General features: G+C 36.9%; 1 protein-coding gene and 1 pseudogene across 3 annotated transcripts in view; one reads left to right on the top strand and one right to left on the bottom strand.

The window, feature by feature from the left end:
• LOC146489349 (scavenger receptor cysteine-rich type 1 protein M130-like) overlaps positions 1-11917 on the bottom strand; it is an 84504-nt pseudogene extending 72587 nt beyond the window's left edge. Inside the window, exons 1-3 of the transcript XR_014864422.1 lie at positions 11750-11917; positions 8075-8121; positions 1546-1887 (exon numbers count right to left, since the gene is read on the bottom strand). The product of XR_014864422.1 is annotated as a scavenger receptor cysteine-rich type 1 protein M130-like (transcript). The remainder of the gene's footprint in view (positions 1-1545; positions 1888-8074; positions 8122-11749) is intronic.
• A 292-nt stretch (positions 11918-12209) lies between these two features.
• Positions 12210-18779, top strand: LOC146489348 (enolase-phosphatase E1-like). 2 transcript variants are annotated; one of them, XM_085108268.1, is made up of 8 exons: positions 12233-12341; positions 12494-12545; positions 14915-15016; positions 15118-15209; positions 15449-15583; positions 16420-16552; positions 17417-17540; positions 17864-18779. In XM_085108268.1, exons 2-8 carry the CDS (start codon positions 12537-12539, stop codon positions 18043-18045), a joined length of 777 nt encoding a protein of 258 aa, XP_084964394.1. In that variant the 5' UTR covers positions 12233-12341; positions 12494-12536; the 3' UTR covers positions 18046-18779. The 2 variants fall into 2 exon arrangements, with proteins under 2 accessions (XP_084964386.1, XP_084964394.1); XM_085108260.1 differs by lacking the exon at positions 12494-12545 and having other exon boundaries at positions 12210-12341.
• The last annotated feature ends 104 nt before the right edge of the window (positions 18780-18883 follow it).

Raw genomic sequence — 18883 nt, 5'->3', positions numbered from 1 at the left:
TATTTTGTGGCAAAATTGTAGGTACAAGTATGTAAACACTTGCGCTTTGGAATCCAGTGATATTACTGTCGCACATGTTGAGTCCCATAGCGAAATCTGTGGAGTACTCATGTGAGGAAATTGTGAGGCAAACACCCAACCAAAGTCCTATATTTGCCATATTTGTAGGGTATTCAGGTGAAAAGAACATGGTAGATGTTATCATCTACAACTCCACTGTGACGTGGGTTCATATCGCATCTCAAATGAAGTTCGTCGAACCAAGTTTTTAGCGCTTGCTGCTCTTCTTTTGACATCATTGCGAGAATTGAGTTTTAAAAAACTGTTACTTTCCATTTTCAACCTTTTAAATGTACGTTAACACTCCAATGATGCAAAACTTTGGCTGTGAAAATCGAGTAAACTGGCCGACGCGGCGGCCATCTTTTAAAATATTCTTGTGAAAGTGGAAATGGATTCTGATTGGTTTACAAGGATTTATCGATCAATTTTGGCAGAACAAATCAAGATCTTACGTGCAAAATAGGGTTACGGTCCCTTCTTGAGCCCGCAATAATATCCTCTCGCTTCATTTCTGTGGATATTTTCAAGAACAGTCTATTCCTGAGGAATATATTCGTCTCAGAGACTCTTCGCATAGCTTTTGTTCTGAAACAAATGTCTAAGCAGGAGGATTTGTCGTCTCCATGCATAATCTGTTGTAGCGATATTCCTGATTTCTACGGATGTCTGACCTTAACACATAAGTTTTATTAGCTCAATTCGATTTTATTCTCCCGATTCATGTAAACAGCGTTGCGAAGAGATATAATAAACTGTATGGTTTTCAAGTAGGTGGCGTCCTTTGTTTTTTCCTATTGGCACAGGCAAATAAATTAAAATACTCACTTGTAATTGCTTATTAATAAGCTGCAGATTCAAACAAGGCATCATTGCTTTATCTTTAAAGCAATGATGCCTCTTTAAAGAAATAGTTTCATGATATAACGATAGACCAGATCAGCGCTATAATTTTGAAAGCGATATTTACTGAGCTAACATTTCAGTCCAGCACTGTTAATTTCTTTTCATGTCAACTTCAATAATAATTGAAAGGACCCTTTAACATTACTGTTATCTTCTACAACAATAAAATCAAAATCTTTGGACACAAATTATTTAATGTTGAGGGCTGCCGGCTGTAACTGTTTGACTGTTCCGCCACATCGCTCAAAAGATCAAACGCAGAAAAACAAACCAAACCCTCGACTTTCGTTAGCCAAGAATTTTACACAAAGGAGTACAAAGGACTTGAACGCTTTGGGGAGTAAATATTTCTTGTACTGGTGCAGAGATTAAAATAAAGCAGAGTGACTGAAACGAAATCAGCCAGTCCAATTTGCCCAGTCTGATTTACTTTGAATACCCCAGGACTTTCATCCCAGCGGGAATATTCTCGTAAACCAATCAGATCGCAAGACTTAACAATAGAAGCGCTTGTAAACAATAATAAACATTGCACAATGCCTATTGGGTGAACATGGGCCTTTAAATATGAATGCCTACCTTCCTTCAAGCAAACCACTCCCACATCCTCATAATGATGACAGTTGTGGTTATTCCAACCACCATGGTTGCAATTAATCAATTTAGTTTCATTTCCAACACAATTCACATCATCCAACCAGATTGAGCCATTCCCCATTCCAAAATGAGCATTGTGGTACCAGTACTGAGCTCCTAGGCTGTAACTAAGCTGACGGCAAACCACATTAGCCTCTTCTATGCCAAAGTAATCATCACAGATAGTTCCCCAACTGCCAAGGTGATATATTTCCACGCGGCCTTCTAGTGGGTGGGTTACGTTTGGAAGCACAAGACGGACATCACCATCACTAAATGACAATGCTGTCAGGAACAATAATATAATTGTTATTTTAGAAGTTAATTCATGAAAAAATAATAACCTCTTACTAACCGAGCACGAGGGCCATACTAGGGAATATTGACCCGAGGTCGTGGCAGTGAAGTTCATTGAAACACATCTCCGTAAATTATACTTCTTTCATGAGAAGAAAAGCAAATTTACTAAAACCTCTTTTAGCCACAACTACTGCCCACAGTTTTGACAATGTGTCATTGATAAATATGATTAGTGCTATGCTCACTATATAAGAATTACAGGTAATATGAGGTTACAAATGGACTGAAGATAAATGTGGTAGAGCAGAAATTGAACCCTCAGTATAAAATTCATGTAATAATAATAATAATAATAATAATAATAATAATAATAATAATAATAACAGGGCTGTCACTAAGATGTCAAGTTGCTGGATAAATACAACAAGTAGGCGGGGAATCAAACAGCTAGGAATTTCTTTTGGTTCTATTTTTCTTCTATTTTCCTATGAAAATACCCGGGGGCCACGTTCTTGGTAACCGGGGTAAATCCCCTGCCCCCGCCTCTTAATGACAGCCCTGAATAATAATAATAATAATAATAGTTATAATAATAATTAATAATAATAATAATTTCTATAGCGCAAATTTCAACTTAAGTTTTCAAATGTGCTTTACAAATAGTATCAATTAAACAATACATATAGTATTAAAAAGTAAACTATAAAACATAAAAATTAAATCATAAATATTATGCTAACTAATTCTGTTAAAACTTAAAAATCGTATGAAAGTTATTCTAAAAAACTACTTGAGACATTTTTTTATTTATTTTTTGTTTTATTTTATTAGACTTCGCCTTCAAAATAAAACTATAAACAGAGCATAACAACGTGAAACAGAAGATAAACAAGTACTGGGTTAAGGCAGGGTGACCACAACAGCTAGCGCCAATTACTGTGCTCTCTTAAAAAGGAGAGTCTTGCCACAGAGGCTAAGGCTCGGTCTCCGAGGGTGGGCAGCATTTTAACTGCCAGTGGTTTGAGCATATAGTCATCATTAGATCTCAAACCATAGCTGGAATTCGGCTTCAATGTAATTAAGTCACATATATATTTTGGGGCGGTGCCATGGAGAGCTTTCAGTTTATATGTGATTAGAATTATTTCAAAATAAATTCTATGTTTAATATTTAGCCAATGAAGTTCAATTAATAATGGGGTAATGTGACAGTATCTAGGAGCTCTAAAAAGTAGTCTTGCTGCTGAGTTCTGTAAGCATTGCAGTTTATGAATGAGGCCGTTTGGTAACCCATATAACAGAGAATTGCAGTAGTCCAGGCGACTAGTGACAAATGCATGTATTAAGGTTTCCGTAGTTTCTCGGCTTAGAAACTTCCTAATGCGGCTAATGTTGTGGAGATAGTAGAAACCAGCTTTGCAGGTCTTCAAAATGTGGGTACTCATGGTAAGATCATTGTCAAACCATGCACTAAGACTCTTTATTGATAGTATGTAACTGATTAACTACACTGTAAATGCTTAGTACATACCATTTGCTTACAGATTACAAACTTGGTTTGTGTCATATACGCAATCTAGATGTATTACGCATCAAGACACAAACATGATAGGACAGAAAGAAAGAATTAGAACACTAATGAAGGAAAGGATATCTGGAGAATAGATCGTAGAAAAGAAGTATGCATAATGTTCATTCTGGTTGTATTCTTTTAAATTATTGCACTCAGATTTGGTAGTATTTAAACTTGTAAATACATTTCAAGTTGAAATAATCTGGAAACCTAAGACCCGGAAACCTAAGAACCTCTTAGAAAAAGTTGTTCAATCAATCCCCCTTTAAAAATCATCACTCTCAAGTGAATTTATTCATAATTCAACTGCTCATACCTGAGTTGCTCTAAGTTGTGCTGAATTCTATAAGTGGTTAAATTTATTCTACACTTCAAAACACAAATGCAAGTGAACACTTTCCACTTTTGCATATGGGCCACAATTTTGTTTTCTGTGGAACTTGAAACATGTCAGTCATTACCGCACAGAGGGAAACCAACAAATATAAAGGTTTACATCTGACAGTTTTGCAAGAACATACCCCCAGCAAATGGGCACATTTTGAGACTTTGTAGGCTGAAGGAATTATGGTAGCTGATAACAAGACTATTATAAGGGCTCATCACAAGAAAGTTAGGTCAAGGAATAGTATGGAAGAGAAAGAAGTGGCTTTCCTTTGGAATTAGACATGACAATGACATCTGCAATGAAATGAAACATGACCTATGATCCCACAAAACAAGTGTGACAAGTGGGTAAGTGCCAATGTACCTAAAATCTCACACAAAACCTGGTCTTTTTGAGCTCAAGTTTAGCTTTCCACAACAGAATCTTCTTAATCAGAGCAAGACAACATTTTTTTTCCAATTTTTTTTTTCCAATTTGCTGCACACTCCTTTAACGTTTTTCTCCCGAAATGGCAATTTTTGCTTCTGCAAAACAAATTTTGAATCAGGAACAAATCAGTCCAAACGTGTTTCAATTCTTGTGTCTTCATCGGAAGGCTTGTCCTGAGACCGCATGATTTGCTCAGTAGACTCTTTAATGGACTTCGTTAAAGAAATACGGAACTGCGAAAGCGACTCGTCCATGTACATGTACTCTCTCATTCGTGAAACGGCAATTTCCAACCTGTCAATCCTTTGTTCACGGTCGACTGCTGGAGAAGGAAACAGCGGTTCTTCGTCAATTGACTGTGGACTTATAGCCCCACTTTTCTGTCGTGGCGTTGGCACAGGAGTTCCAGATAATGCTTTAAACTGTCCTTTGTAATGCTCCAAAAGTCGCCCTTTAAGACTTGCTTTCGTCCCACCCTGTGGCAATCTGAAGGTGTAACAGTAAGCTCTCAAATCCTCGTTGGTCAGCTTGTTTACTTATTCCTCTGCTTCGCCATAATTCTGCAGAACTAGTAACATTTCTTCTGCTGTAGCCATGATGCTCGTCTCGTTAGTTTCATTCAGCGACCTATAACTAAAATAAACCTCTTTTTTTTTTCATAGTAGCTTCAAATCTGCACATTAATTTATTCATTAAACTCTGCCCTCTCCAAGTAGGGATGTATTGTTCTGATTGTCTTCAACAAAAGCGGCCCAATGAAAATCCATTGTTGGTGCGTATATCACAAGGGAGGGGACCCCCTCATCCCTACCTGTGTGACTTCAAATCGTCATTTGATTTATTCATTAACCCTGGATTAAATTCTGCTCTCCACTAGAGGGGATGTTTTTGTTGCTATTGTGGTGGCCATATTGTTTACATGTTTTAGTCTTAAGTATGCCTTTTTGAAAAAGAAAATTAACCCTTTTGAAGTGGTAAATCGAAAGAATAACTTCTAAGAAGCACTCGACAGTTAAAACAGTGGAAATTGGACAGTTGCTGGCGAAGGAATCATGCTTTGTTTGGCAGTTGTAGAACCACAAAGACAAGAGGTCATTGATAAGCTAAACCACACATCACATCACTTTGTCGAATTGATACTTAAACGGTACTGGAAATCCACTTCACAAAAAGATTACAGATTTGATTGTCAATTTTTACTAAAAGTTTTCATTTAGGAAAGCTTTTTGCCTGTTTTCTTTCTGTTTTTTTTTTTTGGTGAAATATGAGATATGAGATATGAGATATGTTGTCCTCTCCAACATGATTTGCCTTTTTGACAAGTGATCTCTATAACGATACATGTATCTGCTACTTTTTCCTGATTACACTTTTATTGAAATTACATAACCAGAATAGAACGTGAATCAGTCCAAGTTATCGTAGTGCAATTTCCGGTATTAACACCAGGGAATACGGAAACAATGTTTACTTAACATCACGCATCTTTGTGACTCTAACTATTCCATTAGCTAGGATAGTTTTATAAATCTGCAAAGCATACAATGGGAATTTAAATGAGACACATTAAGCATTCCGTGAAAATGCCATCAGAGGCATCTTGTTGAAGCAGAAATAATCAGTACGTTCTAAATCCTGATTTAGCTTTAAATATTCTTGCATACATTTGATCATACACTTCCCAACTTGGATGACATGCAAGATCCTGGTCTGTTGGAAATAATATGTTGTCCTCTCCAACATGATTTGCCTTTTTGACAGGTGATCTCTATAACGATACATGTATCTGCTACTTTTTCCAGATTCTTATAAGGGACATTCTGAGATCTAAATTGCATCCTCTTTAATGGCATATGGTCAACTAATATTGTCTGAAAAAGGGCATTCCAGTATTTGTACTTCTTGTCCACTGTATCAAAAATTTCTCCTACGTACCAAGGAACAATTTTGAGATCATTGTTAAAATTGCTGTTCTTCAAGTTTTTTGTACTCCTGAAAGTTAAAGTTTTACAAGGGTGCTCAGGTACACACTGTCATTCATTATGCCATAGACAACCTTGACTGATCTCTTATTTCAGAGTTTAAAGAAGGCAACTGTTACAAAATAACTCAGGTCTATTGGTGAGGACAACATCAAGTAGGGTTGAGATAGTAGTTGTTATCCCAGTCAGCTCCTTTATCAAGTACTCCAGTCCATATATCTGGTTTTAGTATACATATTTCCAGTTAGCCCACAAGGAATTAAGCTCCTCCTGTAATCTGTGAAAACTCCTACAGCCTTGGGTGGCCTTTAGATTCATACAAAGATGGCGCTGGTATTATTTATTTTTTTGTCCCGAGAGCTAGCATTTCAATGAGCCTGAAAGTTTTTGGTGGCTTTAGTTGTTTACTAGATACTAGATGCTAGTGAGATATTGATGACAATCAGAGTTGAGGTTGAAAGGGGATGAAAGAGGAATGGGCAAGAGACTTGATGTTTATAAATATTGGATATTATTAAGTATCTGCAATGTGTTAAATACCGGAAAAGAATGTGCACTTGGTGCAAAAAACCTAGTTAAGAGTGTATTAATAAGAGATCAAATAGACAGGCAAAAGCAAAAGCCACAGAACTCATAACACAGAAAATGACCTGTGAGATCAAAAATATTAATATACATGTACAAACCTCCAAATCAACATACAATGTATTAACCAGCTACAGCTGCACAAGAAGCTAAATTGGTCAAAAGGCTGCAATGAGAACCAGCCAACATGTTGGCAAGAGTTGCAAAAATTGAGTATCTTAGACATTTTCCACGTTAATTCGTTTCAAATAGCCAAATTTATGTTTTATTATCAAAATCAAACATTATTACCTCCAATGTTTCTGAATTTGTTTTTAGCAAGTAGCCAAGTACATAATTATGACACCAGAACACCCAACCACTATCGATTGCATTCTTGTAGCACAAATCTTAAGCAATTTACAATCCTTTACCAAGGTCCCAAAATCTGGAACTCTCTCCCAACATCAATTACTTCTTCATCTAGTTTTTTCACCTTTAAGGAAAAATGTTGGAGTTTTTATTTGTAAAATCATCAATTGACCAAGCCACACTTACACAGCACCATATTTTCTATTTATTAATGACGGCGGAGGTGGCCTTTCTTATAAGCCTGTTGGTTTCTTGTGGTCTCCTCACCATTACCTTGACTTGTAATTTGAACGTTTTCTTCTTAAAAAATTAATAATGATGATAGGCATTCCAAAGCTGCCAAAATCATTTGATGTGTGCCCTTAATTCATTCAGAGAAATTAGTAAATGTGAAAGATCCTCCCAGGTAGATGTTACAGAAGCCGCTAGACTAAAAAAAAATGAGAGTGTAGAAAGGGGCTAAAATGTGGCGGTTTAACGAGCCTTAGTTCATGGCTTTCTTATTTGCTACAAGGACAGAAATCTGTTCATGCCAGTAAGCCCCCTCCCTCTATTAAAACTCCCCTTACAAAAAGCCCATAGCCCTTTCCCCATCCCTTGTATTAGGCCTAAATTAATGATGGCTTGATGGAAGAAACACAGTATTTTGGAGTTTGACCGTATCACATTATTTAATCTGTCCTCTAATGAAATTGTGTCAATAATTTTATTGTTTCAAGTAGCTGCTTATCAGAGGTTTAAAACAAATATAGAAAACCAACAGCAAAGGATGGTTCCTAACAAGAGGTCTCTAATGGGAAGTGGTTGCAGATAATATTAGAGAGGTTCAACTGTACGCATAGAAGATTTATTTTCTTTACTCACCACATGGCAGAAAGCAAAGAAACCATACTTGAACCTTAGGCATTCTCCTAAGAACAAAGCAAAAAGAAATTTATTGTGGAAACCACTGCAATACACTCCATCATTTTTAGCTACACATATTTGGAAATTATACATGTAATTCTATTGCAGTTGTAAATGGAAACTGTAAATTTTATTCTTACAGCTTTAGTATGGCATTGATCTCTAAAATCTTTAGATTTTAAAAACACATCCCCTACAAGCTTTACAGCTTTAAAAATTATCAAATAAAGGACATCCATCCATCCAAATAAGGAGAGGTACAAACACCCGGCAAATTTCGGATCAGTAATAAGTTTCTCATCTTTGTGTTTTTAAAAATAAATGTACAGAATAAGATCAGCAGACAACCTGGCCTTGAAACCCAAATTTCATTAGATCACACTTCTTATTAGCCATACACAGGGTTGTCACTAATCTTTCAAGGAGGCAACCGGGAGACACGCGGCCAGTTAGGTGCTACAGACTACAATCTAGGACAAAACTTGTTAGGGAAAATGCCTCACTCGCCCCTCCCTCACTTAATGTTGCCTTGAAGAGCAGACAACTACCCACCCTTTCATTTTCAGCGGCACACCAACACTGATAAGGAGGAGAGGGGCTGAGTTGTTGATATAAAATGTAGCACTGCAAATTGTAGGTCCACAAATAGGTTCTCTACGGTTTTCTCTAAAATTGTAGTTATTAGACTCTACAACTTGAATGTTCAATTAACAAAAAGAAAGTCTCAGACTACAAGTATGCCAGTGTCACTTCAACTGAATAACTATATAACAAGAAGCTGTTTCCAGCTTATACTCGGGCCATATTTGACAGTGTGGTGCGTAGGCCTACAATCTTTTAGCAGTGATAACCTCCAGCATCGCCAATTCCCCCAAATAGATAGCCTGCGAGCATGCTCTCTTGGGGGTAGATCTTCTTTCCTCCTCCCGCCCCTACCCCCAAGAGAGCTTGCTCGCAGGCTACCAAATAGATAGATACAGAGATATAGTGAGGCAATAAGTAACCACCACATAGAATTGCATTTCTTGCAGTGAGAATGAAATACCAGCGAAAACGACATTTGTCATGCGAATGCTTTTTATAATCCCCGGGCTTTAATCCTTACGTTTGCATCTTTCGTTTAGAGACAGAAACCATTTGTACAGTCCTAATATGTATGTGACGCCGGGTCAATTACGGATCGTAATTTTCAGTATGATCTAGACCCGGGGGGGGGGGGGGGGGGGGTACTCCCCTATGTGACCTTAACGGGAGTGTGCGGCCCGATAGGGTATGATTTTCAGGGTGTTTTTGTCTTGAACGGGGTATCTATTTCATCACTTTCTGTTTTAAACAGGGTATCCCTACATGACCTAATGGCTTAAACAGATTGTGATTGCCAACGTATTAAAATACAGTAAGAAACTAGTGTATTCTTATTTCATTTCTAGTCTTAAACAGGGTGTGATTTGGGGTTAAATGTCTTGGAAAAGACCTGAACATTTTGAATTCTGTCTTAAATGGGATAGGGAAATCAGAGAATAGTGTCTTAAACAGGGTCAGGGTTTGAACGCCCGGGCCGCACCTCCCTATCCAAGCAACTGTTGAGTACCCCCCCCCCCCCCCTCCGGGGATCTAGAGTAACGCTATGCATCACACGTACGTTATCTCATTATCCTTGTACGTTTTTCAATGTTTCGCTGTTTATATTTTTAAATGAAATTCAGGGGAAAGCATTTGTTATTCACCTTTCATTTGAAGACAGAAGCCGTTTCTACATTGATTATTTTTCTATAGTAAACGTGAGACATCTTTATCTATCTTGGCCCGCGGGGTCATAGACTGATTTAGTTGCCAAATTTTTGGTTAAACAAAACTAACCTTGAGGAACTAAAAAAAGCTAAGTAGTTAAAAAACGATAAAAACCTTTCGAATTTTTCAAGTGCTAGTAATGAAAAGATGATATATGAATGGTTGGAAAACATGGAAAGTTAAAAGATGCACAAACGACACTATAAAAATAGACATATAAACAGATTAAGTTTCCTCGCGTCCGTTCATCGCATAAAGTTTAAAAGTCTTCGCCTTGGAAATAGAAAATGCCTCTCTAGGTAAGCGAATGCCGTTTCTGTTAAAGTTGATAAATTCTAGAGGAATAAGTCTATTTTTAGTCATTTGTGTCTTGCATCTGCCATCCTGTAAGTGACACGTCATGTGGTAAACTTCAGACTCAGCGCCTCACGGCGGGGATGCACAATCTCGAGCCAGACGTGTGAGGCACCCAGATTAGCCTAAAAAACACTCTGGTTAGCCTAAAGAGCACTCCAGTTAGCCTAAATAGCACTTAGGTTAGCTTAAATAGCTCCCCAGTTAGCTTAACGGTTAGCAGTTTATGCTGGGGTTGTTCGTGCCTGGCATGCCTCGCATTAACTCGTGCCACCTTACGGCCCGAGTAATTAGTTTCTTTTATATAATAACGTAAACATGTTCTAATAGGGTGGCAGACATGACGTGTTTTGTCGCCAAACATTTGAAGTTTGACAGCCGTTAAGCAAACTGTCGCGAGATCAGCGCGTTCCACCCATAACCTTATTTCATTTTTCTCAACTTGCACGTACATTTCTTGCTCAGAAACAGCACACTTGCCTCCAGAAAGTATTCTTAACATCTAAAAATGCTTGCAAAGAATATTTTGTTGAGCAAAAACAAATCAAGTCAACAACAGCCGCCAACTCTAAACTTCAAATGTTTGGCGCCAAAACATGTCATGTTTGCATGGGTCCAACTTTTTGTAAAGTTTTTGTTGAGATCACCATGGAAAAATAATTAAACAATTAAACGTTTTCTTCATCAATTATCGATTAAAACATCAGTGGACAACAAATTTAGACACTCTTCTTATAATAAAAGCAATGACTATAAGCAAGGACTGGCGAAATAAACAAGTCAGCTCAAAGAAAAGCAAGTCAACTGCAAGTCTCAAATGATCAGGTGGGCTGTTCCAAAGCGTTGACGCACAAACGGAAAAAGATCTGTCACCATACTTAAAACTGGCATGGACTGAGGAACCTTCAGCTGAGGACCCTTAAATGAAGATCGTAAGCCTGCCGCACACTTGAGGAAAGAGTTGAACAAACTGCCTCGCGAGGCGATTAGCTCAGCTGTTTCATCACGTGTGCGGTTGCGTTTTCGTGAGTTTTTCGCCCCGCGAGGCCGTGAGGAAAATATCTATCATGTTTGATATTTGAGATTTCGCCTCGCGAGGCGAAATTCTCACGAAAACTCACCGCACACTTGAGGAAAAGCTGAGCTAATTGCCTTGCTTGGCCTCGCGAGGCAGTTTGCTCAGTTCTTTCCTCTAGTGTGCGGCAGGCTTAATGACCGTGGAGGCACATAATTATCTCTCCAACAGACGAGTTATATACATTGGTACAAGTCCATAAGTCGCCTAAGTTACAAAAACCAAATTTATAATTTACAAAATAACTTAATATATTGAAAAAACTCTAAACCCTTCATAGAGGCAAATATTTATTCCACCATAAGCTTACAAAAGAAACTAGAGCTTAAGACTTAAGACTTAACTTAAATGATCGCACGAAACTGATATATAAAATTTAGCGGGGCTGAATACGACTTAAAAGAAACGTTTACCTTGCAAAGTAAGCCTAATTGCACTGGAGCTTCTTCGAGCAGCTGTTTTCCTGCCGATGCAAGTAGAGGAGAGATCAAGACATACAAATTAAAACAAACTGACTTTCAAAGTCGTTCCTGGTGCAGTCTGCGTTAGGGTGGCACCGAATGGCAGGGTCTGCGTCAGGGTGGCACCTTCTCAGCTCTTCTTTTTTCCTCCTGGGGAATGAGGGACGGGAAGGGGATGTGCCACATTTATAACCACAAAAAGGGAAGCTCGCCCGTTAACACCATAAGCCAATGGTCAATACGAGAGGCAGCCGGGGCAGTTTCCTATTTTGGATAAATTTATGAGGATATTATTTATAACATTGCTTGCGGATTGCTTGCCGAAAGCCTCTTTCGCCCGTGTCCCCAGGGGCAGCCCAGAGGGTCACCCACGGACGACCCCACAGACCCAAAAAAAAAATTGAAAGGGGCCTATCTCCAGGCTCTCTCTCGTTTAGTTGGCAAGAAAATGGCTTCTCAAAAGCGCGAGACGACAAACGAATTAGAGTATGAAGCTGTTTTACTGGATGTAGAGGGAACAACAACTCCGATATCTTTTGTGAAGGTAGACAACTAATTACAGTACTGTTAAAATTAAAAAGTAACTTTGAGCGACTGTGACATGTGACTGCAAACACGAAAACCTGCCAACTCGACAACAGTGAAAAGCTATAAAGTTCTGAGAAAAGTGTTCTGAGGTTCTGTTATTTTGCTTAGGTCCAAAAAGGCCTCTTCAAATTACAAAAGAGAACATCTGCAAATGAGAAAGGTATAAACATTAAGTGTTCATACAAAGTATACGTGTTCTCTGTTTTAATTTATGCGCATGTAATCGGCTTCCCCGTGGGGTCGAACACCGGGGCCCGGGTTATAATAATAATGATAATGATGGTGATGATGATAATGTTGATGATGATTATGATGATGATACTTCACAAAGAAATAATTTAAATGGAAGAAAACATGGTTAAAAATCCCAACTTCCAGGAGGCAGACAAAGCACAGCCGAGGAGTTGAACTCGGGCTACCAAGAAACAACTACAGCTAGTGGTCAGAGTGGGACTTGAACCCGGGACCTCCGGATTTCAAATCCGGTGCCCTAACTATTCAACCACACTGCCTCCCCAGGCTGACCAGGGGGGATTGTAAAATCAGTCAAGCAAACTTAAAGAGGCAATGTCATCTGTTTTTAGTGAACACAACATATATTTACATGGACCTACTTGTTAAAACAATGGTTTAGTTTTGTTGACAATAACCCTACTAGTGCACTGTCAGAAACTAGTATCATTCATCTTTTGCTGCAGATGGTTGGGATGGAAATGGATTACAACTATTTGGGAAAATTGCAAAATAAGAACTGATTATGGGGTATATACTTCATGGGTGAAGTGCAGTTATGGCATTCACCTATGAAGTATATGTTTGCGTGACTGTTTGACGATTGCGTTACTTTTAAAATAACTTTATAAGAGACCTGATTTCCGTTTGATCATAGCAAATGCTGTCAAAATATGTAACTAATAACTAATATATTTATTAGTCGGATCGGATTAGATTTAGTATTGCTGCTATTCGGAGCATTTTTGGTTTACAAGTTTTAGTTTTGGACGTGATCTGTTTATGTTAACATGGAATCCTTTCATGAAGAAAGTTTGTTTGATCTTTGTATTTGGTATTCTAAGCTTCGTAGTTTCATTTATTCGGTTTAAAGCAAGTATCATTGCCAGCGTATGTTACACAACTGTGAGTATTTTTACTTTCCTTTCTAATGACTGGTTTCGTCTTTAATCATCGTATGTATTTGGTGATTCAATTCCAGATCGAATATTAATCATTAAAGATCCTTATACGATTTTGGATTCCGTGTTTTCTCGCTAACCTCTGGGATTTTCACCCCGCTGGACCAGTATATACTGATTATAGTTCATTCTTCCTTGGAGAAATCGTTCATATTTTCCACCCACTGCTCTAAGAGTAATTTCATGTTACAAAGGAGGTTCTTAGTCAAATATTTGAGCAGTTTTGAGTATTTGAGTTTTGAGCAAAATCGCCATGATCGTGCCCCCTTTAAGTTGAAGCGGCCAGCAGAGTTAGTGCTAGAACTCCTAAGAACTGTGATAGGTTGCCATCAGGGCAAAAGTTAAAACAAGGGGTTGTTTATGTGGGGTACAAACCCAGTTCCAAGGACAAAATGTTATGCATTGTAACAAATAATTTAATATTTATTTATTTACTTACTAAATGAATGAAGCCCAACCCTCAAATTTGAGGATTAAAATATTAAATAACATCAATTAGAATTAATGTGCAGGTAGATGGTTTATACTGCTTATCTGGTTGCTTGAAAGGCTCTAGAGAACAGGTCATTTGAAATGGAGGCTTGAGATCTAGGGAAAAAGGAGAGTTGTTCAGAAGTTGACCTTGCCAAACTCTGTCTCTCAATTTAGATTTCATTATAAAACAAATTTTAATGGTAAATGGTGCAGTATGCACTCAAGAAGCTAGTCAGAGTTGCTCTCAGTGACTCTTATGCTTCTTTTGTTGTTAGCAACCTCTATGTGCAACCAAAACTCAATGGTGCATGCTGAGCGGTTTACCGATTTGAAATCAATCGTGGCATATGACAAAACAATATTATTATGCATCAGAAATCATGTCCTGCTTTGCGTCAAAATTTTCATTCCTTAACTTCAGTTTTGACATTAAAATAAATAATTATTAATCAAATGATGTTTACTTAATAGCTCTCACAATATTGACTTCTTTGTATTTAACAGACTAGAGATTTTTCTCGATTTAAAGATAAAGCATGAGAAGAAAACCTTGAATACTTGTTGCATTCATTATTCAATGTACTCTTCTCATATGTTATCTATAAATCGAGAAAAATCCCTAGTCAGTATAAGATTATAATAATTCTTTATTTACAGGCATAGATTTCCTGGACCTGTTAAACATATCAAACTAAAGGGGCTATGTACGAAGAATGACCATAGGATGAATTTTTGGCAACTTTTAAACCAAACAAAAATAACTCCCTGTTGAAGATGTCACCTGGTTTTCACTGAACTGGATAAATTCATGTGATGTAATAAATTGGTAATTAAAAAAGACTATTAAACCGTCATTTTTCAGGATGTTCTGTTTCCACTTGCCAAGGACAATGTGAGGGGATTTCTAGAAAGAAACTGGGAGACAGATCAGTGTAAAGAGGATGTGATAGCTTTACAAAGACAGGTAACACAGTCTACCATCCATGTGAACTTGGGTTCATCTACATGCTACTGATAGCAGCAAAGCCAGATTAATTTGTGACTTTTATCTGTATAATTTTCAAGGTGGAGAAAGATAAAGACATGGAAGGAGTTGTATTAATTCCTGATCCAGACAAAGATAACCAGTGTGTGGATAATAATAGAATTCATATCAGGTACTCCACAATTGGCAAATTTTATTACCTATATTTCTATGAGATCTGTTAATTGTCAGTGTAATATTTCACGTCCAATCATGTCCTTTCCTTATCAGTTACCAATCGGTTTAATTGATCCATAGTCACCCCCAAAAGCCAAGATGTAACTGTTGTATATGTATAAATATGCATGTATGCAAGCTGTCACTTTAAGAGTTATTCACTTAATGTTATTAATTAATTATTAATGTTTTCAGTAAGGAACAAATCATTGATGCTGTTGTTAAAAATGTCATTTGGCAAATGAGCACAGATCGAAAAACAACTGCATTAAAACAACTTCAGGGCCACATCTGGAAGGAAGCATTTGAGGATGGATCAATAAAGGGAGAGTAAGTCAGTGTCTGGTGCCAATATTTCTCAGTAAAATATACCAAGCAGTACATACAGGAGATGTATATTTCAAGTGCCAAGCACTTCATGGATCTTTGTTTATGTGATGGTTAGTGCAATGAGTTTCAATCAATAATAAATTAGAATGTTAGGGGTTAAAGTCTGCTGATCTCTTCTTTATGCTATGTTAGCCAGAAACTTGACTTGACACACTGTCTGTCTCTACCCACCAGCTGAATAAATGGGTAACAGGAATATTAAATTAAGGGAAACCTATATGTAACTGTGTGCTGGAAGTAACCTTGGGCTACCTAATGCACTGGCCCAAATCATGAAGAGCTTGCATGAGGTTGGCTCAATCAGGCAGACAAACTTTTGTTATAAAGAATACATTAAAATAGTGACAACTTCATCAAATATCAGGGCCCTTGTTAAATGAGGCAATAGTATCTGGAGTATCATCCCTCCACTTCCTACGAGTACTTAAACTTTAAACTAACATTGCATGTAGAAACTGGATGAGTACATCATTTGAAATGATATTGTTTTTAATAATTTTAATAGGACATTTTCACTCTGGCGTCATTTTACTACAACTACTAGAATCCTGCTGGTTTTTGTTTTCTCATGCTAATTAGACCCTGTTCTTTGTTGTCCACTGGGATTACAAAATTTGAATTTGAAAAGGAAAACGAAATGAATTCTGGTAGTTGTAGTCAAATGATGCCTTCATAAAAATGGCCTATTTTCTCTTGGATTAACTCAGTTCTATTCTGGTACTTTGTTTTAATATTTTCAGTTCAACTTTAACTTTGTTAAAAATTATGTATTTCAGGGTGTTTGATGATGTTGTTTCTACTTTCAAACAATGGAATTCAAATAATATCAAAATTTACATTTATTCTTCTGGAAGTGTAAATGCCCAAAAGCTTTTGTTTGGAAATTCAAAGTTTGGCAATTTATTACAGGTAATTCACACACTGAATCATGCTTTTTTCCCATTTCCCAATAGTACTGATTAATCTCTTAGACCCTCAAAATTTGCCTTTGCTGGATATTTAGAGAAAATATGGAAATACAAGATCAACTTATGCTGATCAGCTGCAGCCTCCTCTCGTCATCACCACATTAACCCTTTAACCCCTACTATTTAAAACAAATTCTCCTATCTTGTCCTCATACATTTCTTATTTAGAAGTACTGGGGAGAAGTTGTTAAAATATCAAGAAAATTTACCTTGGGTGGTCATACCCTTAATTCGCATGACCTCAGGGGTTAAATAAGCATTGATATTACTAGGAGAAATTTTATGCTGATCACTGTTAGGACTTAAAGGGTTAATAATCATCAGAAAGACTACAAATTAAAGGCACATGCTGTAATAATATAGACTGAGGTAGTTTTTTCCCATTACAATGTGTGCCTAGTTATGGAGACTTAAGATTGCAATGTTGCAAATCTGTCTTGAGAGCAGCAGCAACAGTATAAGAAAGTCCACCACCACAGAGTTCCTTTCCAGATTTATAGATTGTCAAAGTTTCTGGTATTGGTCTGAACTTTTTTAGTTTCTTGTAATTTTGAGCACAATTGACAGCCATGGACAAGTCTTGCTGATGATCAGAAGAAAGTTTAAATATTTTCTCTGTTTTAAAAACATTCCTCTTTATGAAGACAGAATACATGTACATGTACCTGTGTTTCAGAATAATAATTATTTTAAAAAAATTAACACAAAAGGGAAGCAAAAATTCAGTTGTCTGAGATATCCAGTCATCATCATCACTACCACTTAACTTTCTACCACTTTTTGAATGACTGTTTCTTGTTTTCAGTACATAGGTGGACATTTTGACACCACTGTAGGAGCTAAAACTGAATCAGAAAGTTACAAGAAAATTTCAGAAACTATAGCCATAAAACCATCAAGAATTCTGTTTGTTACAGATGTTGTTAACGGTAAGCGGAGTCTTCTTTGTCTTTGCTGTTAGGTATGACTATGCACTGGAAGCATTTTGGCAGCCAACTTTTAACTGCAAAATTTGTTCCTGGTGGTTATTCAGCAAATGACGTGTGGTGGTTCCTAGTTACAATCAGCTGTTCTATTAAACACTAAGTGATCATGACACAACTTTATTTAATAGCTCAGTATGTCAATAAACAGTCCTAATTCAACTATTATATGTCACTGTTGTCAGGAGGGCTGATTTTCGCATGAAAATATGGTGGTACTTTTAGGATTTAATGGTTTAATTACTTTCCATCTTCTTTGTTTTATACAGAAGCTAGAGCTGCATTTGAAGCAGGATTCACAACTGCGATTAGTGTACGACCAGGGAATGCAGTGTTAGCACAAACAGACAGAAATAATTTTAGAACTATATCCACATTTGATGAGTTGCTGCACGAGGCACACAGTAAGCTGGAGTCACCCAGGAAAAAGAAATCAAAATTGAAGGGATGATACTAAATAATACTTTTGGCTTTTACTATAGAAGGCTAAGGACAAAAAAATCAAAAGTGTACGTTGGGTGAAAGTTATGGTTTTAGGGATATGATATGATTGATGGAAATCTTTTTTAAGCATAGATCAAAATTTAATAATAGGACATTTTGTGGTTTAATTATCCCATGACATTTTTAAATCTGTGACCAGATTAAGTTGAAAAGCAAGTTCACAAATGCATACCTGCCAACCCCCGGAGAACAAAAATCTGGAGACGTCTACAAATCTTCAGGGGCAGCCAGCAGAACCGGGTCAGCAACAGTGAAGAGACTCTGTGGGCTGTGGCATCAAGTCTATATTTAGGGCTTCAGTAGGGGGGAGGGACAATTGGAATTTTTAAAATAAAATAATGTAATATTCCCTCAAATTTAAATTAATTGAATACCAGTACGTGCTTATGAAACTTAAACTATTTTTTCAAAATTTGGTTCAAAAAATTGACTAATTCATTTCTGAACTTGTTTGTTTACCTTTATTTATAAATTATATCCAAAAATGTCATCCTAACTGCAAAGTAAATACTGAGCATTTGATATCTACCTTTGAAAATAGATTGATATTTAAATAGGTTAGGTTAGTTAGAATTTATTATGACCGGCTTTTCAGATTAGTTTATTAATATCTTTATCATGTATAATTTTCATAGGATATGTTGTCTTATCTGATGAGAAATAAAGACCATTATTACCATTATTGTTATTGGAAAGAAACACAACCATATTATGTGGTTTGAGATAAAATAATGTTTATTGGGACTTTTACAAATAAAGAAATGTACAGATGCCAGGGCCATTTT

Source organism: Pavona decussata, unplaced genomic scaffold, assembly GCF_977016875.1.
Source record: "Pavona decussata unplaced genomic scaffold, jaPavDecu1.1 SCAFFOLD_6, whole genome shotgun sequence".
Lineage (NCBI taxonomy): Eukaryota > Metazoa > Cnidaria > Anthozoa > Scleractinia > Agariciidae > Pavona > Pavona decussata.
The sequence above is the reverse complement of the archived record's forward strand: the minus strand, read 5'-3'. Positions and strand labels throughout refer to the sequence as shown.